Consider the following 18,623-nt stretch of genomic DNA (forward strand, 5'->3'; position numbering starts at 1 on the left):
AGATGTATCTTGATTTTTGATATGCCTGTGGTTTTGGAGCAAAGTAGTCTTTGGTGGTTGAGCCTGCAGTATACATCCTTTGAGAACAATGAGGATTTTAATACTGGGAGAAGATGAATGGTGGATGTTTCAGTTTAGAACCCTCCATTAAGACCATTTTCGGTGTCACCTACAAACTTACTAACCATGCTACCTACATTCTCATCCAAATCATCTAAATATATGGCAATCACATATATGGAATAGTTATTTCTTTTTTTCAAAAACTAAAGGCTTCCATAAATAGTTTAGAGAAACGTGAGGAAAATCTGGATTTGGATTGGCCTGTGTCCATGTTCTCTTTTCTTTATTGCCTCTTCCTGAGTTCTCTTTTCTTTATTGCCTCTTCCTGAGTTCTCTTCAATTCGCCTCTATTGACCTTGGCTTTGCTGCTTCACATAGTTCTCCTCGCCACACTGGATATGTTTGTCGCATTCTGCTCTCAATTAATGACTAGTAAATATACAATAAATCCCACACATAATTATAACGAGATTCCTTCTTTCGTTACAAATGTTCTGTTTCTCTCTTTTGCCTTGCTATTTCTCGTCCTTTCTTTCGTCCCCCGGTCATTTCCGCACCACTTGCCCGTTGCTATAGTGTCGTTTCGCTTCAGCCAATACAAACGACCAATAGATGGGGGTGGTGGCAGAAGCGACCAATCGTGTGAAAGGTTGCTGTCTCTCAGCAGTGGCTTGGTTGCCGGCCTGAGAGTGAAGCGGAGTCCGATGTGTGAGAGAGGACTGTGAAGATAGAGGAGGGAGAGAGACAGAGGGGGGAAGAGGGTGAGGGAGGGAGACTGAGGGGGGAGAGGGTGAGGTAGAGTGGAGGGGTGAAGAGTGGAGTAAGGGAGAGGAAGTCATTTGAGGGTGGTGAGAGGAGGGGAGTGGAAGGGAAGCGGGAGAGTGAAGGGAAGGAGAGGAGGTGAAGGGTCTAAGAAAGAGGAGTGACTGGAGAGGTGGAGAGAATTGAGAGTGGAGTGCAAAAAGACAAGGAAGTGGGGGAGGGGTGGTTAAAGGGGGTCTGAGGCATCTGTGAACATCCACCTGGGACGAGCTGGAACTTGACCTGTTGTTCCAGCCAGTTTGGGATGTGAGAGCTGGTGATGGAGAACACAGAAGCCCTGTCACTCAGGTGAGACCCTCAGCACAGCTTCAAGGGCTGGTTTACTGTCTGCAGAAGGCAAAGGGCTGTGGATGAATTTCTGGAAAATTGTGGGAGATTGTGGAATGAGCTGTTTGACCCATGAAGAGCAGGCTTTGTATGAGGACAATCCAGCTAAATGCTCTGTCCATAGATTTCCTTTCAGATACAGTACTAATCCAGGCCTCTACATTGGACTGGGAGATTGTTTCATTGAGCACCTTCACACTATCCATTGTAACAGCAAGGACCTCCCTGTGGCCAACTATTTTAATTCCACATAGTATTGTCACATTGACTTGCCTGTCCATGGCTTCATGTACTGCCAAACCAAGGCTACCTGCAAATTAGAGGAACAACACATTGTATTCTGTCTCAGCAGTCTCCAACCAGATGGCATCAACATTGACTTCTCCAATTTCTGTTACCTCCCCCCCCCCCAACAGTCTATCCCTCTATTTGTCTCCTGCCCTCTCCCCTATGAATTCTCAGCTTTTTTGTTTTCTCTTCTATCAAAGATCAGAATTATTGTCAAAGTACAGACATGGCATCACATATGATCCTGAGATTCTTTTTCCTGTTGGCCAGGCAGAATTTCTACTTATTGGTAACTGTAAATTGTGCTCAAGAAAATGATTGTACGTACACACACACACACACACACACACACACACACACACACACATACACACACACACACACACACACACAATGTAAACAAACTGCAATACAGAAAAAAAATACAGTAATAAATAATTGAGGGTGTTATTTAGGAGTCTTCCTGTAGATGCTGGTGACCTGCTGAGTTTGCACTATAATCCCAGAGTCTGCAGACTTTCCTGTTTAACTCCATATCTCAGAAACTTTCTTTTTCATCCAAGAACATAATTGCTCCAGGCCTTGCAAGGGCCTTTGTAGAGGGTCTAAATGCCTCCTTTATAATTTCCATAATTCCTTCTTGGGTAGTGGGTCCATATGGACAGAGGGAATTTTGGCTATCAGAGGAATTTCATGGAACTGGGTTGATGTAATCACTTTTCCTGTTCATTTTCAGATGGGTGAAAGGTTACACAACGCAGAACGTGCTTTTTGTCAACAACAACACAATATGTTATCCTTGTGGAAACTTCCTGATTTTCGTAAACATAGAATCAAAAGAGGAGACAGTGCTAAAATGTGAGACTGGGAGCATCGGGGCTTTCACAGCCAACTGCACCAGGGGAGTCGTGGCCTTTGCACAGAAGAAATTAAAGCCATCCATCTACCTGTATAGCTTCCCTGAGATGACCGAGACTGCAGTGCTCACTGGTTTGTGCTGTTTATAGAGCATATCTTGAACTAAGTCTCTCATGATAGTTCAGAGAATCACAGTGATGTGCAGTTTAGAACAGGCTCTTTGGCTGAACTTATCCATGCTGAACAAGTTGTTCAGGGTTGGTCCCAATTGCTTGCATTTGGTCCATACCCATCTAAGCCCTTCGAACATCATAATTATCTTCCACTTCTAGAGTTTACTCTGGTAGCTCATTCCAGATATGGTCCACCCTCTGGGTGAAAAAAGTTGCCCCTCGGATCCCTCTTAAATCTCTTGTCTTAAACCTATGCTTCTAGATATGGAACCATCTACCCTGGGAAAACTTTTGCCAATTGTACAAATGTTTAATATTACAAAGAAAATCTGCAATTTATAAGGCCAGTTCCAAAACACGTAACACTCCTTTAGCTCCGAGGAGGTGCAGCACATTCATAATTCTTCTATCGAATACTTGTCCACTAAATTATTTTGTTTTTCTTTCCTGTTATCTTTCAGCATTCCTTCATTTTCAATTCTGCAACTTGCCCTGAACCTAATCCTGTTTGGGGGTGTTTGACAGGGCTGTATAGAGTGGCTATACAGCATATTATCATTTATTTTCTGGCCTTTATACTTAGGTTTTCTTTTCTGTGCTTTTTCTTGGACATTTTTGTTTCAAAATAATCTTATTAAATGTAAGGAAACAAATTAAAATGTTATCCACCTTGTCCCACCAATTGCAGATGCACTGAGTGTACCAATGAACATTGTGTATACCCTCTCCTGGGAACCTGTGCATGAAAGTCACCTCAGAAGAGGCAGAGTAGATTGGCCTGCTGCCTAGAACTTTGAATGGCCAGCCCAGGGGTAAAGAAACAAAGAGTTTGTTTAGGTAAAAAGCAATCTGTTGGAGGGACTCAGTGGGTTGAGCAGCATCAGTGTGTTGAACAGCATCAGTGTTGGGGCTGGAATTATCAATATTTTAGATCAATCCCTTTATTGACTTGCTTGACCCACTGAGCTCCTCCAGCAGATTGTTTTTTGTCTCTGGTCCCATCCTTTGCAGTCTCTCATGCCTGCAGGAAATAAACCCTAGAGTGTTTGATGTGTATGTCATATGGGGACCTCACTCTCATCAGATTTCCTTTATCCTTTATCTTGACTCAAATCTTCCCACCCCTCCAATTCTGTATCCTGTCAATGCACAATCTCACCTCTCTCCCAAAACCCACAGTGCACTGAGAAAGGGCTTTCTTGAAATTTATGTGTGGCCTAATATCTTTGTTCTGGCTTTGGACAAATCTGGTGCCAGCCCTGTCCCAACGTACCTTTTCAGGGATAGTTCGCTCCCCAGCCTGAGTAATGTTTAACACTGATTGTCTTTTACAGATGGGGCAGAGCTGGAGTACACTCTGCTGGATTTCAGCTATTCGGGTTCCTACTTTGCCAGTTTCTCTTCAATCCCGGACTTCAGATTAACCATCTGGTAGCTTTTATGGATAATTAACTTTGCTTCATAGTGGTATGTGTATGTAGAATCATCTCATGGGTAGCATTTGAAGCAATCAGCTTAGTTATGTTTAAGAGAAAACTAAATACAAACATACAGGAGAATTAAATGAAGGGTAATACTAATTAGCTTCAAAGAGGTTAGTGTGGAACTTATTGACCAGTTTATTATTCTACACACTACCCATGGCAGGTGTAATAAGCCAGTGTAGAGAGAAACCTGTTCTGTATTCAACTCATATTGTCCCTACCTTAAAGTATGTGATTGGGCATTTTTCTGTATCTCTCCCACATTGTTCCTGCTCAGGGACTCTGTGACAAGACCATATTAGAGGGAGCATTATACTGTAAGTATGCCGCCTATGCCCTATGGAGTTTGATTGGGAAGTGCAGATTGAGCTTGATGCTGCGGTTGACCTTTATTGAACTTGATCTGGGATGGTGGTGCAATGAATAAATTGAAGCTAATGTTAATTGGGCAAATTGCTTACAATCTAAATATTGAAGGGATTTGCTTTGTGGATTTCTGAGATTAAAATGATCATAGTTCATTAATTGAGCAGTTTGTTGAATGATTTGATTAATTTGTAATATTCTTTGTCTCTTGTGCTGATAGTGCCATGTTTAAGTAGCATTCTGTCACCACTGGACAAAGCGATGATCATTGATAACATCACATCGGAAGTATTCAAGGAAAGATGCCTAGGCTTACATTCACTGGAGTTTAGAGTGAGAAGGGATCAAGTTTAGGTCTCGTTTATTGTCACATTTATGGGTGGCACGGTTAGTGCAATGCTGTTACAGTGCCAGCAATCGGGTCTGGGGTTGAAATCCCTCAGTGTCTGTAAGGAGTTTGTACGTTCTCTCTGAGTCTGCATAGGTTTTCCCCAGGGGCTCCGGTATCCTCCCACCCTTCAAAACGTACCAGGGTTGTAGGCCAATTGGGTGTAATTTGGCAGTATGGGCTGAAGTAACCTGTTAGTGTGCTGCATGTCTAAATTTAAAAAAAATGTTTTTTTTTAATTTAAATTAAATTTATATCAAAGTACAGTAAGAAAGTTTGTTTTGCAAGTAGTCCAGCTTGGCATCCCATACTTAGTACAGCAAGTAAAACAATACAGAATTGCAGAGTTACAGAGTTGATTGAAACAATCAGATCCTGAGGTGTTCTGCAGAGCAAATGTGAAGCAGATAGTGTGAAATTTATTGTCATATGCTTGAGTACAATGTACAGATGCACGGAAATTCTTACTTGGTACATTCACATAGGTACATAATGTACACCAACAACGATAATATAAATTAAATTACCACAATATGACATGAGGCAGAAAAAAAATTTCTTCTTGTGAGAGAATCTAGTATATGAATTTCTTATTGTTTAAAAATAAGAAATTGCTCATTTAAGAGTGAGATAAGATTAAAGTTTTTCTCTGTTATGAATTTGTGGAATTCTGTGCCTCATTTAATATGTCTAAGATAGAGATATATTGCCTAGTTGGGGAATGAAGGGTCATGGGGAAAATGCAAGTAGGTGGAGCTAAATGCGTGGGCAGATTAGACATGATCTTATTGATGGGCCAGATAGCCTACTCCTACTCTTAATGTTTTTAGGTGTCTTCAGAACCCTTGAACAAAGGGAGGCGAGAGCAAAGTCTTTTACTTTTTTGAGGTTGAGGTAATTAGTTTCTTTGTTAGCATGGGTCTGAAAGGTTACCAGAGATAGGAGTGAAGACAGAGTTGTGGTTAATAGTTAGATCAACCATAATTTTATTGCATGCTGAGCTTGCTTGAAGAGCATAGTGCCCTCCCACCCTAATTCTTTCTTTTGAGTTAGATGAAACCACATAGAAATTTACAATTACAAAATTAGTGGCTCTCAAATGGGCTCCATACAATTAAATTCCTTACAAGATTCAGGGTCTGAAGTTCCTAATCCTAAGAAGATGACAGTGCCTCCAACATTTTGGTTCTTATTGAAAGATTGATGCAGGCATTACTGACTCTATTAATCTTTTATTGTTATCATCTTTCTTGAGGAACTGGAAAACCGGTGTTCGCCTTTGCGGTGAGTCAGTTCTGCGGATGCAGGCTGATATCCTGTGCTTCAACCCCATGAACCAGCTCCAGCTATGCCTTGCCAGCACCAACAACCTGCTGGTGTGGAACATTGAACCATGCAATGACTATCACATCTTAAAACAAGTGTAAGTAGCAAAGACTGAAGGAGAAAAGCTAAGTTAATTATTTGTCACAAGAACCTCTTAACCAAAAACATCTGGACACCTACTTAGCTCTGTTTTAATTGGACACTGGGTAGAAAGTTAAGAACGATTTTCTTCCACCGTTCATTCTGTGAACTTTCCACAAGCGCTTTACAGGCAATGTGAGTTTTTCCAAGTACAGCCACTGTTGCATGAAATGCGGCAATTGGTTGAAAGTAGCACAAAGAGCAGAGTGACAATCTATCAGCAATGTTGGTTGAGTGATAATTATTGGTCAAATCCTCAACTCTTCAACAGTGTCATGGGATCTTTTATTTTGTCTGAAGGGGCTTTGTTTTACCTTATCTATAGGGCACGCCTCCAACAATGCCACATTCTCTGAATATACTCCCTATAAACGTATGGCACCATCTTGGTACAACCTTGCTGATCAGGTGGTGCTGACATTGAGGTATAGGTCAGTTTTTATTTTTTGATTGATGCTTGTGTTTGCCATCTGGTTAAGAAATACAAATTGGAGTAAAAATTGCTCAAAATGGCAGTGCACATGCTTATAGTGGTCTCTCCAACTTCAAACAAAGGTGTGATCTCTCATTCTGCTTGTCTTCTCTATGATTGGGGAAAAACTGCTAAATGTAGGGAACACTAAAACCTGCAGGTCTACCATGCTACAGGGTGAGATCAGGAAGGCGCTATGCAAATTCAACTTAATGAAGGTAGAAAGCTTGAACCCCAAACTGAGGCCACAGAAAGTCAAGGAACAGGTCATTGAAACTGCGAGCAAGGAAGCAGAAGCGTGTAAGTGTACTGGCATTTGTGTAAGTATCAACGCGAATCCATCCAGCCCTGTGCTCCTGATAATTTCACTTGCAGATCTCTGGAAAATAAACTGGATTACCTGCGGCTGCATCTGAACCAGAGCGAAATGAAGGACTGCTACACTCTGGTAAATATGGAAACAGCTCCAGGACTTCATTCTGGATTTGACTATCCAACTAGAAGGCCTTATCTCCTTTTGAATGACAGAAATGCTGATGCTTCTGGTAAGACCCGAGGAGGGGGCTTGTCCATCTACATCAACAAGGACAGGTGCATGAATGTCTCTGTAGTAAAAGCCCACTGCTCACCAGAGATAGTGTTCTTTATGGTGAAGTGCAGGCTCTTCTACCTACCCAAAGAATTCACAGCCAATCTAATCACAGCAGTTTTTTTTTCCTCCTTCTGCAGGGAAAGCATTGAGAGAACTTTACATGGCCATCTGGAGAGCCCAGATAAGTCGTGTGATGGCTGTATAATTGTTGCCATGACTTCATTCACAACAACTTAAATACAGTCCTGCCAAAGAATGTCAACTTTGTAACCAAATGAGAGAATATCTTGGTATGAAGAAAAGCTCAGGACCGAAACGTCAGTTATATATCTTTACCTCCTATGGACACTGCGAGACCTGCTGAGTTCTAGTATTTCTATATTTTTACTACAGTTCAAAGGGAGATCAGGATCTGGTCAGAGGAAGCCACAGCAGAGTTGCAGGACTAGAGTACATTCAGGGAGGTGGCCACCTACAGCAATCACATCAACATCAATGAGTACACGGGCACAGTGACAATTACAAAGAAAGCCCTGTCTTACCTTGAAGAACAGGTACCCTGTATATCTCTGCTATGGTGAGGAAAATCCTATCTAGGGTGAACTCTCAAAAGGCATCAGGTCCAGATAATATACCTGGATGAGTGCTGAAGGTCTGTGTGGCCCAGCTGATGGACATTTGCAACATCTGACTGCAGCAGTCCACTATCCCTGCAGGTTTCAAGGCAGTCATCATAATCCCAAAGCCCAAAGAAAGTGAGGGTAACAGGACTGAATAACTACCACCCAGTGGTACTGACTTCTACAATCATGAAGTGCTTTGAGCGGCGGGTGATGGAACGCATCACAACACACCTTCCAGCAACATTGGATTCATTCCAATTTACCTGCTATCCAAACCAGTCCACAGATGATGCAATAGGCTTAACCCTCCACTCTGTCCTGACCCACCTAGAGAACGATGCCTCATTCACCAGGTTGTTGCTCATTAACTTCAGCTTGATGTTCAATATCATCATATCTCAGAGATTAGTGGATATACTGCCCTTGCTATGTCTCAATGCCCCTCTCTACAACTGGATTCTGGGCTTGACAGAAAGACCACAATCTGTCCTGGTTGGCAGCAAAACCTCAAGCCCCATCATATTGAGCACTGGTGCACCTTTAGGTTGTATGCTCAGCCCGCTACTGTTCACGACTGCTCTGCCAAATTCAGTTTCTGCAGATTTATCAAGTTTGTTGATGATACAACGGTAGTTGGCCTCACAGCAACAATAATGAGTTACAATACAGAGAGAAGGTTGAAAATCTTGTAAAATGGTGCAAGAATAATGTGGACAAGACAAAGGAGATGATTGCGAACTTCAGGAGTATGAAGGATGACCATTCTCCACTACACATTAATAGAGAGAGTGGAAAGAACAGAGAGCATAAAGTGCCTTGGTGTCCATGTAAGGGACAATCTATCCGAGACTCACAACACCTAATTAGTAAGGAAAGTGTAGCAGAGACTACACTTCCTGAGGAGGCTGAGGAGGGAAAGGCTACTGGCCTCATCTTGATAACCTTTAAGCACAATTGGGATGAATCATTGTGAGGTGTGGTAGCTGCAAAGAATTAGAAGTCTATTCAGAGGATCAGGGGCATAGCCAGGTTTTAATGTTAGAGGAAGTGAGCACGTAAAAAAAGTGTCATAACCACTGTTCCCTCAAAGCTATGCACATGTGCCTACGCACACACGTTTTGCAACCAGTGCACAAAGGAAATGATGTGCACATGTCCTGATGTACCATTAATAATTCACAAAAGGCTGAGAAGTGAAACAATCAAGACTAGAACACTATCAACCATCCACCTCCTTGACTGATCAGAGCGAAAGGCAAAGGGGTAGCCTGTAAGGGGCTATGGATAGTGTCTGTCTTGGGAGGTCTGTCCTGTTGATAGCAGCCAATCGTGGTATAACATTGGTTTACCACACATCCACGATGCATACCAAATAATTTTAAATTTATTATATATTTTTATTTTGTATTTTACATCAAAACACAAGGAACATAAGGAAAGATACAGTTTTAAAGGAAGTACATAATTGTTATTTGAATTTAAAATCAAAATTAAAATCTGCCTACTCACACTAGAACTCCTGACGCCCAACTCTGAACCCTCCCCTCAGCCTACCATGCACCGGAGCTCCCAATGGCCCGACACTGGAGTTTGAACCCTACCCTTGACCTACCATATACCGGAGCTCCTGAGATGACCAACAGTATCTGCTGCTCCCCTCAGTGGTGACCAGACCCATGTAGATGAGTGCCAAATCAGACAACAACTGCCAGGAGAACTTAGTGGAGTGAAGACCTAGCCATGCTGGATCCCACACTGAAGCTAGTCAGCCCGCTGAGGCACAGTATCGAGGTGGATTGGAATGGGGGAGAAGCTCTCTTGATTCACATCTTCCACAGGACCATAAGGATCCACCCCAAGGACCACATCGTGATGATGGCTGACCCTTTCCTCAGCCTGACTAACAACAGGGAGAAGATGGCTGAGGTCCTCCGAGACTTTCAGCATCCCTGCAATGAATATCGCCTACCAGTCTGTCCTCTTGCTCTATTCCTACAGCCACACCACCGGCTTGGTAGTGGAGTGTGGCCACTGAGTCACCCACAAAGCATCCGTGCACGAAGGCTATATCATGCCCTACGTGATGGCCAGGACAGACTACGGCGCCACCAATCTCAATGACTTCCTCCTGAAGCTGATCAACGGAGTAGGGGGACACATTTCATTGAGAACAGGCTCGACATTGTGGAGGACATCAAAAAGAAATGCTGCTACACCTTGGTCAACTTTGAGGAGGATCTCGGCCTTGATGTGAATGAACACCTGGTGGAGTACGAGCTCCCCAATGGGTACATCATCATACTGGGCAAAGAGAGCTGCCTGGAGGTGCTCTTCAAGCCCTCCATGATTGGCTCCAAGGAGCCCAGAGTCCACTCCCTGGCTTTACACAGCCTGGAAATGTGTGCCAGCACCCTCAAAGGCGACATTTACAGCAATATCCACATGTGCTGGTATAGACAACACTTTCCAGGTTCTAGTATTTCTTAATTTCAAAATGTGTCATCTTCAAGGCAACGTGGGCTACAATATTTCAAATTACTATCTTTTTAATCCAATAAACCAAACTCTGTAGATGCTGCTTTATGTAGCTTTAATTCATTGATAAAACGGATAAATATTTTGCATAACTTTGCATTAAGATTTTCACAATGATGAATAAACAAAGCCTATTCTATATTTAAGATATAACGATATTTAACTTCAAAGAGAGATACAAGAAGAAATGAGACAAATTCAAAGAAAATTACCTCGCGCTCACGTCCCCTTTGTAGTTTGTTAAAGAATGAGATGCAATCTCTTAGTCTGCATGGATATTATGACATATTACATCATAGTCACTATGGTAACACTACAAACAATAGTCTTTCTTAAAGAGATGAGCACAAAATTAATTAAGAATCAAAAACACAAGGTTTTAACCTTTACAGTGGGGGCTCCACCATGTTCGATGGCTTCTTGGATTACCTACAGAAGGAGATGGACAAGATGGTCAGCAGCATGAACCTTGTCATACGCTACTGAAACTCGGGTTTGTCAGGAACTGCTGAGGAAGGATCAACTGGGCATATTGCAGCCAGTGATGCAGGGGGAGTACACTTTTCAGCTACAGAAGTGGAGCCAGTGGTGGGGGAGGGTTGGGTGGGTGGCAGCGGCAGGGTCTGAGCGGGTTGTGGGGGGAAGAATGCTCCACTTGAAGGATGTGGTCAGGGGAAGCATTTACTGCCCCTACACCACCCCCCTCCCCCCAGCTACGTCACTGCAGAGGATCACTAAAATAGCCGAGAATATCACTAGCGTCTCCCTTTCCTCTATAGACAACATTCACTGCAACTGTTGTCTAAATAGGCCTCAAGGAATTATGGATGACTCTTTCCAGCCAGGACACAGTATCTTCAACCCACTACCATCAAGAAGGTGGTATAGGAGCATCAAAATCAGGACTGCAATAGCTTCTTCCGACAAGAAACTGTGAAAATGATCCCAAATATTTATATGCAGTATATTTGTGTCATCATTATGTACTGCATATTGTGTGTTTTTATATGTGCACCATGGTCTGGAGAGGCACAGTTTTGTCAGGGTGTGCATGTACAATTAGATGATGATGGATTTGAAATATGACCACTTGATCTAAGCACTTAATTTATATGGAGACGCGAAGGAGACTGCAGACGCTGGAATCTGAATCCAAACACAATCTGTTGGACGAGTTCAGAGGGTCAACCAGCATCGGCGGGAGAAGAAGAACGTAAGAATGGTCAATGTTGCATGTCGGAACTTCATCAGAAGTGGGGGGAGTTAATACAGGATCAGTGTAATTTAAATGTAGAACCTCTTTAGCAATAAAAATACAAAACACAGGAAATATGCAGCGTAGAGGAGAAACTGGTTAACATTTCAGACGGATGATAATTATGTTCTTCTTTGGCTTGTTTTTTTCTCTCTGCCACTCATTATGATTTTATTTATTGTTCATGCCCTGTCCATAGAATCATAGAACACTATAGCACAGAAACAGGCTCTTTGGCCCTCTAGTTTGTGCTGAACTATGTTCTGAAACATAGATGTCTGAAGATGCTGTAAAAGTAGTAAAAACACACAGTAAATGCCGTAGGAACTCAGCCAAACTATTGTTCTGTCTAATCCCACTGACCTACACCCAGACAAGATGCCTCCATACCCCTTGCATCCATGGATCTATCGAAAAAAATTTTAAATGTCAAAATTGGGCCTGCATTCACCAATTCAGCTAGCAGCTTATTCCGCACTCCCACCACCCTCTGCGTGAAGGAGTTTCCCCTAATATTCCCTTTAAACTTTTCCCTTTCACCTTTAACCCATGTCCTCTAATTTTTTTATCTCACCTAACCTCAGTAGAAAAAGCCTGCTTGCATTTATTCTATCTATACCCATCATAATTTCTATACCTGTATCAAATTTCTCCTTTTTTATGCTCCATGAAATAAAGTCCTAACCTATTTAACCTTTCCCTGTAACTCAGATCTTTAATTCCTGCCATCTGAGTAAATCTCCTCTGCAACCTTCCTGTAGTCAGGTTACCAAATATGCACACAATGCTCTAAATTTGGCCTCACTAATGTTTTGTACAACTTCACTGTAGAATTCCAACTCCTATACTCAGTACTTTGATTTATGAATGCCAAAGTGCTAAAAGCTCTTTGTGACCCTATCTACCTGTGATGCTACTTTCAGGGAATTGTGTTTCTGTATTCCCAGATCCTTCTACCACACTCCTACTGTTTATAGTGTATGTCCTACCTTGGTTTGTCCATCCAAAGTGTAACACCTCACATTTGTCTGCATTAAATTTTAGCTGCCATTTTGCAGCCTATTTTTCCAGCTGGTCTGGATCCCTCTGCAAGTTTTGAAAGCCTTCTTCAATGTCCACTGCACCTCCAATCTTCATCTGCAAACTTACGAATCAATTTACCACATTATCATCCAGATCATTGATATAGATGACAAACAGCAGTGGTCCCAGCACCAATCATTGAGGCACATCACTAGTCACAGGCCTACCACTCTCTGGCTTCTCCCATAAAGCTAATGTTGAATTCAATTTACTACCTCACCATGAACACCAAGCAACTGAACCTTCCTGCTCACCTTCCATGTGGGACCTTGTCATACTCCATAGCCTTACCTTCATTACCTTTCCTGATATGCTCCAAAAAAACCACTAAGATTGGTTAAATGCCACCTACCATGCATAATGCCATGTTGACTATTCTTCTGACTGTTATGCACCCCTCCTCCTGTCACTGTCAAAATTGGTACTTTCAGTCAGTACCAATCTGGGACACAGAGGCTGACTGACTCCTTCTGTGCTTTGTTTCTACTCATGCTCTAGCCCATATTTCCATAAGGACTTTAATCTATGCATCTCTGTATCCTTCCTCAGTTTTCCTTCCCTCTGAACTTGTCTTTGAGAGAAACTGCCCTAAAACCTAAGAGTAAAAAGCTTTGGGTCTGTTTGAAGTGGGCAATCCTCTGACTTTTGAACAGTAGCCCCAATTTCTAGATTCTCCCAGATTAAGAAACTTCCTCTCCAGGTGCATCTTGTCAAGTAGAACCACAGAGAAAGTCAGAAACTGAAGCTAGTTGGTTAACTCTTGCGTAGAACCAGAATGGACTATGGGCTGAATAGCCTCTTTCCATACTGTAACCTGTCTCTAATTTAAAAATTAATGGGATATTTTAATGCAGTTAGCAGTTCGTGATGCTTATTTTATTGCATATTTCTCTAATGGAAGAATATTAATAATACATGTTTGTCTTCAGAAATGTAAAGCTTCCTGCAGAAGATGGATCTGCAACCTTTTCTGAGGATTTTGTGATGAGTCCAGATTGCAGTGCATTAACTTACTATGGTCCAAAGATGTTAATATCAGCACAGGCTGGTCTTGTGGGAGACATGGCCAGAACATTTGTGGTAAGAGTCAGGTTTTTGTTCAACTGTGCAAACAATAGAGCACAATTTGATATGGTCAATGTGTCGTAGAGCTCCAATTCCCACACTCTTCTCCAGACCATACTATTTTTCCTGATGATGCACTTCCTGCAGGAGGCACTGTTGAGCTGTTTAAGGGGAAAAAAAAAGAGCATAAGAAACAGGAGCAGAAAAGAGCCATCTGGATTGCCAAACCTGGTCCTCCGTTTAACAACATCATGGCGGATTTGGCTGTGGACTCTGGTCCACTTAACCGCCCCTTCCCCATGATCCTAATACCTCTATAATGCAAGAATCTGTCCAACTCTCTCTTAAATATATTAAATGAGGCAGCCTCCACTGTTTCCTTGAACAGAGAATTTTATGCATTCTCTACTCTCTGGAAAAGTAGTTCCTCCTCATCTCTGTCCTAAATCTCCTCCTTTGAATCTTGAGACTATGTTCCCAAATTTTAGTCTCAAATTACTCACGGACTGCACCGAGCAATGTTATTCAACAGGTTTTAAATCTGGGATATTTGTGTCACACGTGCATTAAGAGGAGAACTGCATACAGTTCTGGAGTCTTTACTCGAGGAAGGATATACCTGGTTTTAGAGGCGGTTCATAGGAATTTCACCTGGTCGATAGTAGAGATGAGGTAATGAGTTGAAGAGAGATTGAGTTTACTGTAACGGCACTCTCAGTATTCAAAGAGAAGGTATCTTGTAGAAACATAAAATTATGAAAGGGACATACAAGATAGAAGAGGAAAGTTGCACTGGTGGGACTAAAATTTGGGGACATAGCCTCAAGATTCAGAGGAGATCTCTCAATATTCCTCTCAATTAATCTCCTCTGTTTGCAAGATCTCATAAACAGAACTATATTAATTTTAATAACTATCACAGCACTTCAAAAATAACTGCTTAATGCTTGTGGACACTTTAAAAACATCTCTCCATCTCTTTGCCTTTCTCTGCTTTTAATCTGAAGCTATCTGTGCAAAGATATATGCAGATCAGCTAGTAAGTCCTAGGTTATAGCTGTCCACTGAAACATGAGTAATATTTGATACCCTTCTAAATAAATGACCCCCCCCAAAAAAAATAATACTTTACAAGTCAATACAGTAAATACATAAAATTGCTGGAGAAACTCAGCAGGTCCCACAGTGTCCATACACATAACCTATATAAACCTACTCAACAATCTAAACCTTCCCTACCTCATACACACAAACCTCTATTTTTCTTGTAGCCATTAACCTGTCTAGGCTTCTTTTAAATGTTTTCTCTGTAGGCAAGCCAATTCTGAATCATGACTCATGGAAGCAGACACAGAAATTGCTGAGATAGGGTGGAGAACATCAAGTCCAAAGTGAATGAGAAGGTGAAAGAATTCAGGATTAGGAAAGAAAGTGTTCAAGAAATTGATGGGAATGAAAGATGATGAATCCAGACTCCTGGTGACCTGCATCCGAAGGCTTTGAAAGACTTGACAATGGAGATAGACAAATGCACTGGTTGGCATCTTGAACAATTCCATGGAGGCAAGAATAGTTCTCACAGATAGGAAGGTAGTCAATATAGCATATCTCTTAAAATAGAAGTGAGAGAAAACCCAAGAACTGCAGACCATTTAACCTAATATTCATAGAAGGGGAAAGGGTAGAATCTATTACTAAGGAAGTGGTAACAGTGCCCTTTTAAAATAATTGAATTGGGAAGAGACAATATGTTCTTATAACAGGGAAATTATGTTTGACAAAGCTATCAGGTTTTGTTGGCAATTGGCAAAATAGGTAAAAAGGCATCAGAGGATCTGATGTATGGCATCTTCTAAATGCCTGCTTCCATCACTATGTATGGCAGCTCACTCCACGTGCCACTTCTGAGTGAAGAACTGTCCCTTGCAAATCCCACCCTTTCACCTTATAGTTGTGCCCTCTTCTCTCAGATTCTCCCACTTGGGAAAACAGATTGTCACTATTCATCTTATCTATTTCCTCATGGTTTTATAGACCTCAATAAGATCCCCACTACATAAGATGGAAAACAGCCCTAATTTTTCCAGTTTCTCATAATGACTTCCCGAATCCTGGCAACAACTTTGTAATCCTCCAACTTTATAATATCCTTACTACCGCTGGGTGACTGAAACTGCATATAATATTTCAAGTGTGGCCTCACTAACATCTTGTATAACTTCAACATGGTATCCCATTGTATTCAATACCCTGACTGGAGGCAAGCCTCTCAAACACTCTCTTCACTACTTTGCTGTTATCTATAAAGAGTTATGTTCATCCATCCTTTGGCCCTCTGCTCCATTACACTCTTTAGGGGCCTGCCATTAACAGGGTATTTCCCATCCTAGTTTAATTTACCCAAATGCAGCTCCTCACATGTTGAATTGCACTTGCTGTTCCTTAGCCAGTTCCCCATATGGCCTAAATCCTGTTGCAAACCCAGGTAACCTTCACTATCAACTGTGGAACATATTTTCATGTCATCAGCAAACTTACTCAGCTTGCCACCAGTATCTCATTCTAAATCATTTTGTGTTTTACAAAGAACAAGATGCTCATTTCAAATAGAGGCTGTCCACTGATTATGGTCATCCAGTATGGAAAAAGTGCCCTCTGCAACCATTGTCTGCACTTGGCGAGTTGGCCTCCTAACCTATGTGTCCTAACCTTCCATACCAACCTAGCTTATGGGACCTTATCATATGCTTTACTAAAATCCATTTAAATAACATCAACTGCCTTACCTTCATCTAGTCTCTTTGCAAAAATTTCTATAATTTGTGAGACAAGATTTCCCAAGCACACATCCATGCTGAATCTACTTAATTTTCCACGGGTATCCAAATGTTGATAGATTCTGTTAGCATCTTTCTCCAACAACTTCCCTACCACCGACATCAGACTAACAAATCTGTGGTTACCAGGTTTATTCTTGTAGCCCTTGTTTAAAATATCAGCACCACATTTGCCCTTCTCCAAAACTCCCAAGCTTCTTTCCTCAGCGATGTGTTAAAATTGTCTGTCATGGCTCCAACAATTTCCCTCTTTGTACAATGTTTTGAGATGTATCTGTTCTGGACCTGAAGATTTATCCTCATTGATATGATCTAAGACTGCTAATATCTCTTCACTACTGAAGCAGATGTGCTCTAAGCTATTTTTCGTTACCTTCCTCCCCTCCCACTCCAGCTTATCCTGCATCACTGTTAACACATTCACTAAATATTCATTTAAAACTTTTGCCTTCTCCACTGGCTCAACACATTAGTGTTTTTTAGACAGCAATGTTGGAAAAATTTAACATAAATTAACATAATTACTCATCTTAGTTCCTGTGTGAGTTAGTCCCCGCGACATCAGCTGGATGTTGAATTCATGAGGTGAGTTTTGCGGTGTGATTTAGACTGCAGGGCTACCCCGTAAGGTAGTAGGGGTCCTGCAGGATAAATTGTGGTGCAGGAATTGACTAAAAAATTCCTGCACTTTCCTTTTTTAGACTGCCCGTGTAACGACAAATTTCATTGATTGTGCTGTTACATGCCTGTGATCTAAAAACCCTTAGAGAAACCCATCCCAGTCCTCAATGGGATCTATTATTTCCCATTTGTTCTTAATATAAAATCTGTTTAGATTCTCCCTGCTATTGAAAATGAAGGATCTCACTCTGGATTATTATGAACAAAAGGGTTGTTTATGAGCCTTCCAACCCTTTCTGACATTATGTCTCCCTGGCTCTGTCTCTGCACACAGCTCTGTCAGTGAACTGTCCATTTCAGTTACAGTTCTGTCCTGGTTGTTCTCCTTTTCTTGCTCTGCAGTAATAGAGAATGCAATAATAGTATGGGAGACAAGTTTCACACATTTTATGTGGTGACTAATGTGGTTTTACTGGACTGAAACTCAATGAGGTATCTGTGGGGTCAACATGATCTTTACATTCCCTGGAGGTACTCTGCTTCATTTCCAAGTGTTATCAATGGATTACCAAAGTCTGAAGTTCACAGTGCAGGAAATTAGATGGAGTTCTCATTATTTGGGCCCAAACCTGACTAAAGTCATTTTAAGGACACCAGATCATTGCCCTAACCTAATCTTAGTCTCAACTCTATCCCTAATCCCAAATATTTCCTAATCCCTTGAGGATCTAAATCCTTAACACATTCCCAATCCCAATCCTATTCCCAGACTATCTCCAAACAATCCTAATTGCAATCTTAACATATATACCATTTCTCAATGTGTAGCATTTGTAATATTCCTAAGTGCCCCGGAAAAAGCCAGAGAGGACCTCTGTAATGGATGCTTTTTAATTTCCTCTTTCTTTTTCTTTTGAAGCCACGAGAATTCCAGAAGAAAATCGTTCAACCTGTGTCTGTTTGCTGGACTCCAACCTCTGATTTGTATGTAGGTTGTAAAAAGGGGTATCTTTTGCAAGTGGATGCTGATATACACAAGGCTTTTTTATTGGGAGCTCCATTATTTGAACAGTCTGATGGTAGGATCATTTGTTTAATTATTATTGAAAGTGGGCATCATACTCATTCTGTGCACAAACATTAAATTTGAAAATACACTCAAGTCGAGCCAGTAACCATTCAGAGTTTTGTCTATTTCTCCCCATTGCTTTAGTTATCAGCGTTACTGTGCTCATTCCCTCTAAAATCTCATCCCTTCTTTCTATCCGAGTTGATAAAATGCCACCCCTAATTAATGGAAGTGC

At 41.5% G+C, this 18,623-nt stretch overlaps 1 protein-coding gene across 5 annotated transcripts in view; it reads left to right on the forward strand.

The window, feature by feature from the left end:
* Positions 1–916: 916 nt before the first annotated feature.
* cfap43 (cilia and flagella associated protein 43) overlaps positions 917–18,623 on the forward strand; it is a 97,262-nt gene continuing 79,555 nt past the window's right edge. For all 5 annotated transcript variants that reach the window (XM_069900400.1, XM_069900402.1, XM_069900404.1 and 2 more), the window contains exons 1-6: positions 917–1,173; positions 2,237–2,490; positions 3,866–3,962; positions 6,025–6,192; positions 13,726–13,876; positions 18,239–18,398. In XM_069900400.1, coding sequence (XP_069756501.1) covers positions 1,145–1,173; positions 2,237–2,490; positions 3,866–3,962; positions 6,025–6,192; positions 13,726–13,876; positions 18,239–18,398 — 859 coding nt within the window. In that variant the 5' untranslated portion in view covers positions 917–1,144. The remainder of the gene's footprint in view (positions 1,174–2,236; positions 2,491–3,865; positions 3,963–6,024; positions 6,193–13,725; positions 13,877–18,238; positions 18,399–18,623) is intronic.

This window comes from Narcine bancroftii, chromosome 10 (genome assembly GCF_036971445.1).
Source record: "Narcine bancroftii isolate sNarBan1 chromosome 10, sNarBan1.hap1, whole genome shotgun sequence".
In the NCBI taxonomy this organism is placed as follows: domain Eukaryota; kingdom Metazoa; phylum Chordata; class Chondrichthyes; order Torpediniformes; family Narcinidae; genus Narcine; species Narcine bancroftii.